Source organism: Babylonia areolata, chromosome 21 (assembly GCF_041734735.1).
Source record: "Babylonia areolata isolate BAREFJ2019XMU chromosome 21, ASM4173473v1, whole genome shotgun sequence".
NCBI lineage: Eukaryota > Metazoa > Mollusca > Gastropoda > Neogastropoda > Buccinidae > Babylonia > Babylonia areolata.
Window position 1 is genome coordinate 40,498,752 of NC_134896.1, and position 13,197 is coordinate 40,511,948.

At 42.6% G+C, this 13,197-nt stretch overlaps 1 protein-coding gene across 1 annotated transcript in view; it reads right to left on the reverse strand.

Moving 5' to 3' along the window:
- Nucleotides 1-13,197, reverse strand: part of LOC143295928 (proteasome activator complex subunit 4B-like) — a 62,609-nt gene that overhangs the window by 35,764 nt on the left and 13,648 nt on the right. Inside the window, exons 13-24 of the mRNA XM_076607613.1 lie at nucleotides 11,358-11,447; nucleotides 10,588-10,652; nucleotides 8,377-8,521; nucleotides 7,286-7,384; nucleotides 6,618-6,690; nucleotides 5,879-5,946; nucleotides 4,284-4,499; nucleotides 3,446-3,600; nucleotides 2,645-2,737; nucleotides 2,172-2,230; nucleotides 1,150-1,212; nucleotides 588-643 (exon numbers count right to left, since the gene is read on the reverse strand). Coding sequence (XP_076463728.1) covers nucleotides 588-643; nucleotides 1,150-1,212; nucleotides 2,172-2,230; nucleotides 2,645-2,737; nucleotides 3,446-3,600; nucleotides 4,284-4,499; nucleotides 5,879-5,946; nucleotides 6,618-6,690; nucleotides 7,286-7,384; nucleotides 8,377-8,521; nucleotides 10,588-10,652; nucleotides 11,358-11,447 — 1,182 coding nt within the window. The remainder of the gene's footprint in view (nucleotides 1-587; nucleotides 644-1,149; nucleotides 1,213-2,171; nucleotides 2,231-2,644; nucleotides 2,738-3,445; nucleotides 3,601-4,283; nucleotides 4,500-5,878; nucleotides 5,947-6,617; nucleotides 6,691-7,285; nucleotides 7,385-8,376; nucleotides 8,522-10,587; nucleotides 10,653-11,357; nucleotides 11,448-13,197) is intronic.

Consider the following 13,197-nt stretch of genomic DNA (forward strand, 5'->3'; position numbering starts at 1 on the left):
CTGAGTGTGTGACCACAAACCTCTAGAAGTCATCAGAGGAGGTGGCGGAGGTCTGGAGTCGACCGGAGGGAGCGGAGGAAGTGGAGAAGGCGGCGGGTTGGCGTTGTTTAGAGGGCCAGGAGTAGAGGGCCCAGAGTGTCAGCGAATCGATTGCGATCGCGCTTTAATTTTAGCACGATTCCCCAATCGAGCTACATAATTATGTGACCTGGTTGGAGACATAATTTGACCACAAACAAGAACGCCAGAGAATCGACAGACAGACAGAAAATACGAAAAAACTTAGCCGTATGAAGAGCACAGGTACAGGAGTCATGATGGCTGCCGGAAAAAGAGGGCGATAACCAGCGGGACAAAGGGGAGGTTACCTACTTCCGGGAGGTTATCGGCCGTAGTTTCGTCTGCTCCGCATGGGCGGATAGTTTGCACAGGACAGGAATGTCAGACCCCTGCCGGAGTCTGCACTAGTTGGGTCACGGTTAAGTATGTGTAATTAAAATGTGCACATGCTCTATTTCTTATTTCAATCATCCACCAGATGAGGGAGTCAGGCACACCAAACCCAACTCCAGTGACGATCCTCTTACCTGAATCACCTTGAACATGCTCTGTGTGTCATCTTCCCGTGATTCCATCAGGTACCCTGTAAAACCGTAGTTCACACCATTCAAACAATTCACACCTTTTCCTCCTTAAATACTATAGCTCCAAATGGACTTACTTAAAATAAAGCAAACAGGTGTAAACATCAAATACCCTGAATCATTTACAGCTGAGCAAAATATGAAGTACTGTAAAAGAAGCAAGAACACAATCTCGATTTGCAAACATCACAATGCCAACGTCGCTTATAAACATAAACAAAAATAAATATATATATTGGTTAGTACATTTCTCTCTTTATACATAAATGTTAACAACTCTCGGCGTTTTGCCGCAAATCGTCAACTGCGTCTCCCCACAACACATTCCCAGTAGAAGCTGTTGGATAAGTCAAGTACCCTATATGCGCTGATGAATGAAAACTACACACAAGCATGATGCATACAAGTAGGAATGCACACACACACACATACATACACAGACTATAAAAGCATACATGTTACTGCACAGAATAATCAACTGACAATGAAGGTTCACAAGACTTACTCAGAAGATGTCGCATGGCTTCAGCTATGGCCAGTCGCACGTTGTTTCCATCCAGCGTCACTTCTGGCATCCAATAAAAAAGCTTCACTCAGTTCCGGCATGAACAATCAACAACAACTAAATCCAATCAGATACACAATGTTCAAAGCAGTATGTTACTGTCTGTCACAGATTATACCCACAAATCAATATGGTGTACAAGAATGCATAAGAACAGATGTAACTTCATATTTATCACAGACACTCATACTCGCTTACACAAAATCAATAATAAAAGACAACAGTTCAAAACTTTCACCACTTTCAGACACTGAAGAAAGGCAACAATGTAAGATTGTGAATAACCACTGAAAACAACCTGAACAGGGTATAATATGGAAAACATAAATCAGCCATGATAAAGAAATCAATTTTCAACAAATGAAAGGAATTGAATTATCTTTCACAAGACTGTGGCCTGTAAAATCTAAAAATCAAAAGTAGACCTTGACCACAAAAAAAAGTCTGGAAACTATTCACATTGAAATTAATGCTCTTCTTTCCATAGATATTTTTGTTTTTTTCATAAATACCTTCCCCTTTCTTTCTCAAGCACACGTGCACACACACACACTTGACTGGATTCATGGTCATGTGCATGATTAGGAAGCAAGTGTCTATAGGTTCAAGTCCAACACCAATCTGGATTCCCCCATCCCCTTCTGCTGGACTTAAAATAGTTGTCTTGGTGCTAGTCTTTCTGATGAGACGATAAACTGAGGTCCTGTGTGCAACATGCACTTAGTGCATGAAAAAAGAACACACTGCAACAAAAAGGTTGTCCCTGGCAAAATTCTGCAGAAAAATCCACTTTGAAAGCAAACAAATACACCCAAATTTTTTTTTAAATTCTTTTCAAATGTTACTGCACTATAGTGACATGGTTTCCCTGGCAACAGCCTGGATTTTCCACAGAGATATCTGTTGCAACAAAAAGTAATGCGCAACAAAGTGCACACACACACACACACACACCTACATACCTTCTTTCACTTTCTTGGCAATGCAGCAGAAGCGGTGCAGGGAAACCTGACACTCTCTCCTGCACACACACACATGAACACACATTCAGGTGACTGGTTGACACAGTAGTGTCATAACACCAACTGTGGGACTTGATCTGTACTGTACACTGGGGATGAAGAGTGTGAAGCTCATAACAAATAACCCTGAGGTGTTGTAGATTTATGGACCAAAGCATTTTCTTCTCTCTCTATTTTTTTTTTTTAATAGTTTATAACTACGAACTCAAATCCGGAATAAAAGATTAAAAAAAAAAAGTTTATACTTACAACTTCACATGCATACAAATACCCCCACACTAAACAGGACACACACGCATACGCACGCACACACACACACACGCACACACACACACACGCACAATCATTCCACACACACACACACAACACACACACAAACATTCCACACACACACACTCCCCAGAAGAACTCACAGTGGCACAGAGTCTCCTTTCCAGGCAGGCAGCAGAGCCCCGGCGCCCTGGATGAACTCCAGGATGATGTGGAGGCGACGCTGAAGGTCCTCCCTGCCAGGCACAAAACAAGTTTACCACCGCTGACACCGGCAACATAGGGCTGTGCATTCCTGTGTGCATGCATGCCAGCGTGCGTGCATGCATGCAGTGTTGAAGCTTACTTGTGATACAAGGAGGATTTATGTATACATATCACTCTGAACATGGACTGGAAAAACTTCATCAAACCTATCTGACCAGCTGCATGCGTGCACGTATGCATGTCACTGACAGGTCCGCACCAATGCTGACCTGGGAGACTGGAAAGATCTCTATGCAATACCTACTGCAGAGATCCCAACCACAGACCTGACAGACCCACAAGACTGACTTCCAACCCCCTGATTATTCAAGTAGTAGTCCTCTGCTCCTTTCATCTCTAGACTAGCCACCACAAAGGCAGCCATTCAAAGTCTAATGGAGGGGAGTGGGACTTGAATAAAGGACCTTTGATTTCCCCCATTTACATAAAAATGCTCTTCACCAACCCCTGAGCTTCCCCAATGTTATGAATGAGTAAATATTGATATAAACAAAATTAAAAATTAATACACAATTTTTAAAAATCAAACGAGACTACAGAAAACAGACATGCACTCACACACACACACACATATTAACACACACACACCACATGCACCACTACAAACCATAAACCAAACAAAAACCCAACAAAAGTCAACACAGTCATCACATCCAGCCAACACCACCACCACCTACTTGGACACTTCTGAGGACGAGGTCAGACCACGAATGAACTCCAGCTCTGGGGCCAGGACAGTCTTGGCCAGAGTGGTGACAAACTCAATGTTTTCCTCAGTGGGCGTGTACCACTGCAGGTTCAGGTTGTCTATGTCCCCTGCTGTTGCCCATTCCTGTAGGCATGGGGGAAAAATCCCAGAGAAAATTTATCAAAGATTACCATGGACAACACACACACACACATATGTATACATAAACAAAAAATATGAACACATACACTATCCAAACACACACATACAGAAAGACACACACACTCCTATCCTGTCCCCCACCCCGAACACACACACACACCCTTCAAACACACACACACACGTCCCTACCCCACCAAAATCACCCACGCTCCCAACAAACCTCCCGCTAACAAACACACACACATCCCTACCCCTCCAAAAACACCCACACTCCCAACCACCAGCTAGGAAACACACACACACACTCACACAAACATCCCTACCCCTCCATAAAGACACAAACTCCTAACCCCCCCCCCCCTCCTCCCCCTTGCAAACACACACACACCAACCACACACACACACACTTGGTGGAATGGTTGGCATCTGTCTGTCGCAGGAGACAATAGAACTCTGCTCCTTGTTCAGTCAAGAAACACACACACAAATAAATCCCTATCCCTCCACAAAGACACACACTCCTACACACCCTTCCCCCCACCCCAACAAACACATACACACTCTCTTAACACAAACACATACACACACCCCTACCACCCTACAAACACACACACTCCCGCCCCATCCCACACCCACCAACCCCAACTTTTCCCCCCATGACATACCCTGATGGGCAGGAAGTCAGTGAGGGGCTGGTCGATGCCTGCGGTGACGCTGCGGAAGTCGACAGGGTAGGTGAAGGACATGGCGCGCAGCATAAAGCGCAGCACCTGGCCTCCTATCTCGTAGCCCTGCTGGCTGTGCAGCGATAACACCGGGCCCAGTGTCTCCAGCAGGATCACACGGTACGGCAGCAGGTGCGAACCGTTGCAGCGCATCAGCTGTACACACACACACACACAGGTTTTTGTTTTGTTTTTTGTATTGTGTTTTGGTGCCCCAGAATTTGGGGCTTTCTATTTCCTGTTTTTTCATGATGATGATGGGAGTGATGAAAAATGCTGCAATGGGGGTCCATTTAGGTTTGGGACTACTTGTACTTGTAGGAAATCTGAACAACACTCCCAATCCATGACACACTTAGCTGAGAGAAACAGACATGGAGTGTCATAAAATCTGAACAACACTCCCAATCAGCGATGCACGTGGCTGAGAGAAACAGACATGAACATCATGAAATTTGAGAAACACTCCCAATCCATGACACATCCATGGTAGGGATGACTCTCAACAAGTGTGGTCCCAGTCTTCCCATTTGAATCCATGGCACACTCAGATCTAGGTAGGAAGCTGGCCACTGGCTGAAAAAAGCCCACCTCTGATGGGGATTGAGTCTACATCCTACCAGCTGTCAGTCTGCGATGCTTTCCACTTCACCACTGTGGCTGGTCAAATACTCAGGCTTTGCTGTCACTGCCAACATTTCTTTTTCTCATTCACGTTTTGCTGGTGCAAATGCACCTGCAATATCAAGCTGAAACTAGCTTTTGGATGCACTTGAACAAGCTGTATTCAGCGTGTGTGTGTGTGTGTGTGTGTGTGTGTGTGTGTGTGTGTGTGTGTTGTGTTGTGTGTGTGTGTGTGTGTGTGTGTGTTGTGTGTGTGTGCTGTGTGTGTGTGTGTGTGTGTGTGTGTGTGTGTGTGTGTGTAAGTGTGTGTGTGTGTGTGTGTGTGTGTATAAGATCACAAATGTAATTTTCCCAATTTTCTAAAAGTTTTCTCAGCATACAACATAGCAAAATATGCAAGCAATGGAAGTATTAAACATGACACAGAAAATCTGAACCTCAGTCATGCAAGCACAAATGCCCAAACCACAGTCAGAGGCATTCTGACTACCACTAAAAAAAAAACAGAGTGAGTCCCTGTGTGGCTGGTTGACTGTGCCATATCAAACTGGTGCAAGCTAAATCTTGCAAGTCTACTCTGACCCAAATAACGTCCCCAGGCCTTGTTCCTGCTCAGCAATCAATACTGTTGTACACACACTCTACAGGTAATACCAGGGTCCCTCTCCTCCAACCATCCTTTGTGAAGTGTCTCTGAACTGTAAAAGCAACACAAATTGGCCAAACAGAATGAAGACACTGGACATAGCTTGCACCAGTTTGACACAGTGTATTTCAGGATGACCAAAGATAATTTCCATATATTACAGGGAAAACCAATTCCCTCTCCTCCACAGTTGTCGTTTCAAACCTGCCAACCAAACCGACAACCAACCAAGACAATACAAGCAGTGGCACAGCTGCTGACGTACCTGAGACACCATGAGGATGTTCCAAAGGAAGCTGTTATCCAGATGTTCTTCTGTGGCAAAGCCGGTGTCTGCAACAACAGCAAACAGATTGAATACTGAGAAATATCCCCCCCCCTCTCTCTCTCTCACCCACACACACATCCTCATACCCTCCCACACCTTCAAAATAATCCACTCTGACTGGCTATATTAGTCTACAGTTTGTGATTAACACAGTGAATGTCAATATGCAAGTTCAATATGATGTGGCAGAGATATGCAAGTGGCATATATATATATATATATATATATAATATATATATATATATATATAACTGCTCCTGGTGTCCAGTAGCAAAAACTTTGGAGGTTAGGACAGATAGCACAGTCTCCTGGGGCCACTGACACTGGGCTTCAAAATACTACTTTTTTGTTTCAGGCATTAACAGCCAGACAGCTCAAAACCCTCCACAGCATCAGTCTGAGTGATTACAATGTGTTTTACACTTCTTTTTATCAATGTCACAGGTCATTATGCATACTCTGGTGACTTGTAGACTGTGATTCAAACTTTTCTTTCCCATCAACGTATATGTAGGTCTTAAATATGGAATGCAGAAAATGAAGACAGCTGCTTTTATTCCAACTTGTATCAAGGATATGTGTCTTTACTGTCAGTCTTTTAACCTTCAACACTGCCTGTTCACCACTTCTCAGAATGATTTATTCTTTCTAGCAGTGTCATCAGAGGTTTCCTTACGTTCAACTGCAAAGTTGTTGATCTTGGCACAAAGTGGAGGCAGAAGAAGCTTCAGTGTTTCCTCGGGGCGGACCTGCAATCAGGCAGCAGATGTAAACATCAAAGCATTAACACTAAAATAATCCTACCTCTTCTTTTTCTTCCCCCTTTCATTGACATCCAGGGTTCAGCATACCATCAATCAAACAACAGACTGTGTCATTCAAATCCATATCTTAAAACCACTGATTATAATTTTTTTCATATGTATAAACCACTGATTATAATCAGTAGTTGCATGGTTTGACAAATGGACAACAATGAAGTGAAAAATGTTCCACAGTTTACAATACAGCTTAGTCATGAACCATGACAAATTATCAAACAGTCTTAACCCATTTCAAAAGTACATCAATACTTGCAATACAAATGCTAACCATGCTGAACCATTTCTCTACAGTAAAAAGACAAGCAGCACTTCTGTAGTCCTGTACTGACCCGGCTTTCACCTCTCACAATCATCGCTTCTCTACAAAAGCAGTGCTGACCCATAAACTGTGTGCACAGAACAGAAGAACAGAAAGGGCAGTCCCATTTAAAAACTGACAACAGCACCCTAACGATACGAAAGCTTCAGTGCTGTACACCACACACACATTCCATACATGGTGTGTCGAGTCAGTACTCACCCTGGCACAGGCCCTACACAGGCTGGAGGCCAGTCTCCCCCCAACTTTGGGTTCAAACACATTCTCCATGATGAAGCGATTCACCTTGTTCAGAGCACTCTGAGGCAGAAATAAACACATTCCATTGAAGCAACAACAAGTTTATCAATTTTTTAAGACAGAGAATTAACACATAAAAAAACCAATACTTAAAGCTGTCAGTTCCATCTCTGAATCTTCTTTAACACAAACAACATCAGTTTGTTGACATTTCTTCTTGTGGTTTGTGCAGGCTGGGTATTTCAGTTTCCAAAACCCACTGGACACTTCACATGGTATTTCAGTTTCCAAAACCCACTGGACACTTCACATGGTATTTCAGTTTCCAAAACCCACTGGACACTTCACATGGATTAGCATATTTAAAGCATGTAATTTATCTTCTGTATGCATACACATTTTTAAGGGGTTCAGGCACTAACAGGTCTGTGCCTCTCCTGACCGGAGAGATAAAAAAAATCATCCGGGCACTGAGGTGAGCAAACTTTATATCCTCAGACTGATATCCACTGCTCTACCCGCTCAGCAGTTATATACTGGTCAATCTTGTCAGCCTGCTGAAATCACACTGCTCAAAGTCAATTCTTTACATTTCAGCTTTTCACTTTCACTCTTTGTTTTAGGAGTGTCAAAGAAATGGTAATAACTGACTGCACAGTGCAATACATGGAAACCTTCCAGTTTAGCGGTTCCTGGAGGAGATGCTTGGTATAAGTTTATCACTAGTAAACAAAGCCAAGAACTGTGCAATGCTGTTACAATCAAAGAAAAATGTCCGAGCAATGAAGGAATGGACCAAAGACTTCACAGAAAATGCTGAAAGGGAATTTCCCAAGTTGCCAAGCTGGGGATGAAACCTTGAGGTATGCACTTGCTAGACACCGGTGGATCAAGGTACTGAATTACATCACGGTACTGAACTACATCACAAAACTGAAGAGAAACAAACAAACAAAAGGAAACATGTGAACACTGGTCACTCGCTCCAGGAAGGGGAAGAGGAAACCATCAGTATTAGGAACACAAACAGCATACGACTTCAAGGCCCTCACCATGAAGATGGGTTTGGAGCACTGCTGCAACACAGAGGTGACGGTGGAGGCCAGTCCCATCTCCAGCATGTTCTGTTCAGGTGTCAGTCGATCCACAGCACCCGACGCTGCTTCCTGCGTGCTGTTCTCGATGATCGACATAATCCTGTGCACCCAGAGAACCGATCAATGATTTCATATTTACAACAACAACAACAACAAAAAAAAAAAGGCTGAATTAAAAAAAGGTATTACCAGAAAACAAAAAAACAAAGGCAGTGGTCCAGGAATTGCCCAGAGGTAGGGTGGTTAGGGGACCGGGATAGTACCGTAAAGTTCAGTCTATTGAGTGCACTAAATTTTGGAAAAAATTGAACTTTATACATACATAAGCCACACTGGCTTATAAGCCGCACTTATTTCCTGGTACCGGAACACATACTGATACTACAGAAAAGCTGTCAATACTGTAGGTTATGAAATAAACACAAGCAGGAACAACACAAAGAAAAGCAAGTGAAAATACTGCTAGTGCCACAAAAAAATAAATAAACACAATGAAAATAAGATCTATAATTTAGGGATAGTCATTTATTCAACGTCATCCTGCTCACTGAAATCTTTGTCTTCAGTGTCCGAGTTCAAGAGAACCAGCACAGCTTCCTCCGCCATCTTGTCACTGACTTCAGCCTCACTTTCACTTCATGAACATGAAGATGGAGGTCGCTGCTGGTTCGTCGCTTGCACTGTCGTCTGCTAGGTCGATCGCCTTCAATTTGAAGGCTGCATCATAGGCATAACATCACGTTTTTGGCATGATGAGGGTGTACACTTGAGCAGAGTAGAACTGAATGCTGATCTGAAGGCTTTAATGTGTGCAGATTTGATTTATAAAACGTGAACAGTTAGCACACTATCCTGAAGCTCATCCAAAAATTCATGGACAGAAATCATGATTTTGCTGAGTTGAAGGGCAGCTAAGAATAGACGAGAATGTGATACTCCCGGGATCGTTAAAATCCTCAGATAAGCCGCATCATTGTAAAAGCTGCAGTAAAAAGTCACGGCTTATAGACCGAACTTTACGGTACTGCAGTGATTGTGACAGCTCTGCCAGTGGGAGTGAAAAGGTGAGGTGGGGAGGAAGGTGGGCACTACCATTCAGTATGTTGCTCTCTTGGACTGACAACAGATAGGTCTCACTGGCCATTGATTAGCTAACACGAATGGGTAGTGCTGCCCCCCCCCCCCCCCCTCCAGAAAACAGATGTTCCATTTATGACAAAAACTAAAAAACTGAAAACTGTCTCAGGATGGAAGACTTGCACCCATGTATTACTACGGTTATGTCAGATATATGTCACCCTGTCAGTTTGTGTAATTCCAATACTGACTGAAACACTGTTCAAGCTGTATGTGCTTTATATTTTATAATTTATATCTGCCATGTAAAATATGCTCGAAATTTTTTTTATGTTTTATGTTTTAAAAGCAATTTTTTAAAATTTTATTTTATATTTTTTATACCAGTAATGCCTAACAAGCAGGTGAATTGTTCACCAATGAAAACAGCAAAAGTGACAGAAAGAGACAAGAAGAAAAGAGAGCGAGCAAAAACAGGCACATGAAACAGGCACATGAAACAAGTTTTTCTTTTTTGTAGATGCAGCTGTCTGTAAAAAGATGGTCTGCAGAAGCCCACTGTGCACAAGATGACTATCTGTACCCAGGCACTGTTAACCTGTCTCCCCATTCCACAGTATTGCATTGCACTGCACTGCACTGCATTGCACTGCACTGCACTGCACTGTATTGTATTGTATTGTATTGTATTGTATTGTATTACTTATTCGTCACAACAGATTTCTCTGTGTGAAAGTTAGGCCACTCTCCCAACGTAACACTCATCCCAACAGTGCAGCTCCGTCATTTTTTCTGCAAGCAAGTGTACTTGTTTTCCTATCAAAGTGCATCTTTGTGCAGAACTTTGTCAAGACAACCCTTTTGTTGCGGCAGGTTGTTTTTATGGGTGCTAAATGCATGTTACACACGGGACCTTGGTTTATCTTTTCATCCATAAAGACCACCATTCATGGTCTAGTGGAGGGGGATAAAACAATACTGAGGGATTCAATCCTGCAGCCTCAGACTCTTTTGTTTCCCATGCAAATGCATTATCACTAGGCCACCACTCCATGTTCCCTCCACGACCAGAAACCATGCCCCACTCACCGGTTCAGAAACTCCAGAATGAAGTCTTCAAATTGAGCAGTGGCAGAACACAGTTCAGCTTCTTGCTGTAAAGGAGGAGAATAGGGGAAAAAAAAAAGAAAAAAAAAGGCAACATGAAATCAACGATAACCATCAGCAGGTTAAATATTAAAAAATCAAGGAAAAATTACCTTTTTGTCCCATCTGGGATGTGGATACAATAACAATATATGCGCCTTGAATCACAACTTCAGTCCAGCAATGTCAAACAAAACAAAAATACAAAAATAGGCTGAAATAAATAAAAGATTTTTTTTCTCAAAAAATCAAACTTCAGCAAATTAACATGTATGTTCCACATATAAGAACAAGTTATGAACTCTTTCCCAACTTTTATAAATTTACAATTACTTGAACTGTTTTCTTTTCGCAGCACAAAACACATCGCATAAACCAAGCACTGACTTAGAAGCTATCAGTATTTACTTAGTTTCAATCTAAGATACTTTGATTTTTGTGTGTGTGTGTTTTTTTTTGTTGTTGCTGATATTCCATATAAAATGAAATTCATACCAAATTATGGCACATGCGCGCGCACGCACACACACACACAAACTGGTGAGCAAAAAAGGAATAACAGTACAGAGATAGTGGCACAAAACATAAAGATGAAGCAGACAATGCATGTGAATCAAAGAAAGAAAAGAGATGGCCAGAACAATGGAGGCAAAGAGAGTAAGGGAGAGAAGGAGAGAGAGAATCTAAAAAGAAAAGTAAGTATGGCAGCTTACCTCAGTCAGATCAGAGCGAACCTGTGGCGCTTCAGAACAATCCACAATAGGAATCAGAGCTGTGAAAGTGGAAATCATCTGAAGAGTCACCTGCACACACACACACCACCATAACATCCGACCATGCTATATTCTTGCTGAACTACACTCCTTTTCCTGCTACTAAAATTCCATTCACAGGGGTGCAAGCAGAGAGACCTACTCAAGCCTAAATTTTGTTTTTCTGCCCAGGCCAAAGCCATACCATTTTTTTCTGCCCAGACCGAAGCCTGAAAATACTATGCGGGCTCAACAAAACAGATCATCAAGTCTGACCACGAATGCCGTACTATCATACTTTCTAAAGACTTATTTGGGGGAGAATAATGGTGAATTCTGGGAAAATCAAGAAGCAGACAAAACGAAAGGGATTTTTATATATAAGCACTAAAACATAATTTTAAAGAACAAGATATGGAACATTCTCACAGGAAAGACCCTCTGAAAACGGAATATGGTAATGACTGCAGTATCCAGCATAAAGCAAAAGATGGAGAAAACCAAGTATAATGCATCAGAGTGAAACAAAAGTCAATTACAGTTTCATTCAAAGCAAAAGACAAATTACATTACTTCTGTTATGAAAATAAACTATGATACAATTCTGTATCTTATTGTAAAGAAAAATATGCAAGTGTTACTCTCAACTGTTCATAAGCAACACTACTTGCAAAGCTGAAGCTATTGAGGAAAGAAAGTACCTGAAAGAATGTGTTTCGCACGTGCACGTATGCGCGCATAAATATGAGTGCGTGCGTGTGTGAAATGTGTGTGTGTGTGTGTGTGTGTGTGTGTGTGCCTGCGCGCGCGCGCACTTGTGTGTGAGCGTGCGCATGTGTGCGCACCCATTTAAGTGTGTGGATGGTGTGTGTGTGTGTGTGCACGCACTGTGTACGTATGTGTGTGCATGCTTCTGTGTATGTATGTGAGCAATGGTCAAATGTATGTTTGTGTATCGATCTGTGTATCGTGTGATGTCTGTCACTGCATGTGTGTGTGTGCATGTGTGTATGCATGCACGCATGCATGTGTGTGTATGCCCGTGTAAGTGTGTGGATGGTTTGTGCATGTGCATGTGTGTGTGTACGCGCATACACGTGTGTTTGCATGTGCATCTATGTATGTAAGCAATGGTAAAATGCGTGTGCACATCTATGCGTTTGTCTGTGTGTTTATCTGTGTATGTGTGGTGTCTGTCAATGCGCGTGCATGCATGTGTGTGCATGTGCACGCATAGGAGCGCACGTGCATGATAAAAAAACAATGGCGATAGTGAAATGAACTGACGTCCAAACGGCAGAGGCCACACGCACGTTTGAACAAAACATAGTACTAAGATGAATCTACGGAACGTCAGCCATAGATCCCTGATCTGCACAACATATACTAACTGCAGCTATGAAGTGTAGCCCACGGCTGCTCAGCCGAGCACAAAATCTGGCTCTTAAGTTGCCGTGCAGCATATGGGGTCAAACGCCAGACACCCGCACCACACAGCACTGGCCGGCACATTCACCGCAGTATTTCTGGCCCTGCGCGCCAAACCTGGGTGCTGCCTTTTTTGTTTCACTTGGCCCCCGGCCCCTGCCCTACTTTTACCACACTTTTCACAGAATCCACATATTTCCTGCAGCGATTACAGAAAGATGAATTATCGCTATTCCTGCTTGTAGTCATTGGAGTGCAGCTTAAATTGTTTTACACAATTTCATTATTTTATCAACATGATCATTTCATTATTTTTTTTTCTTTAAAAACTTCGTCTTTGGTGTTGAGTGAAGGCTGCTTTTGACTCTGGTAC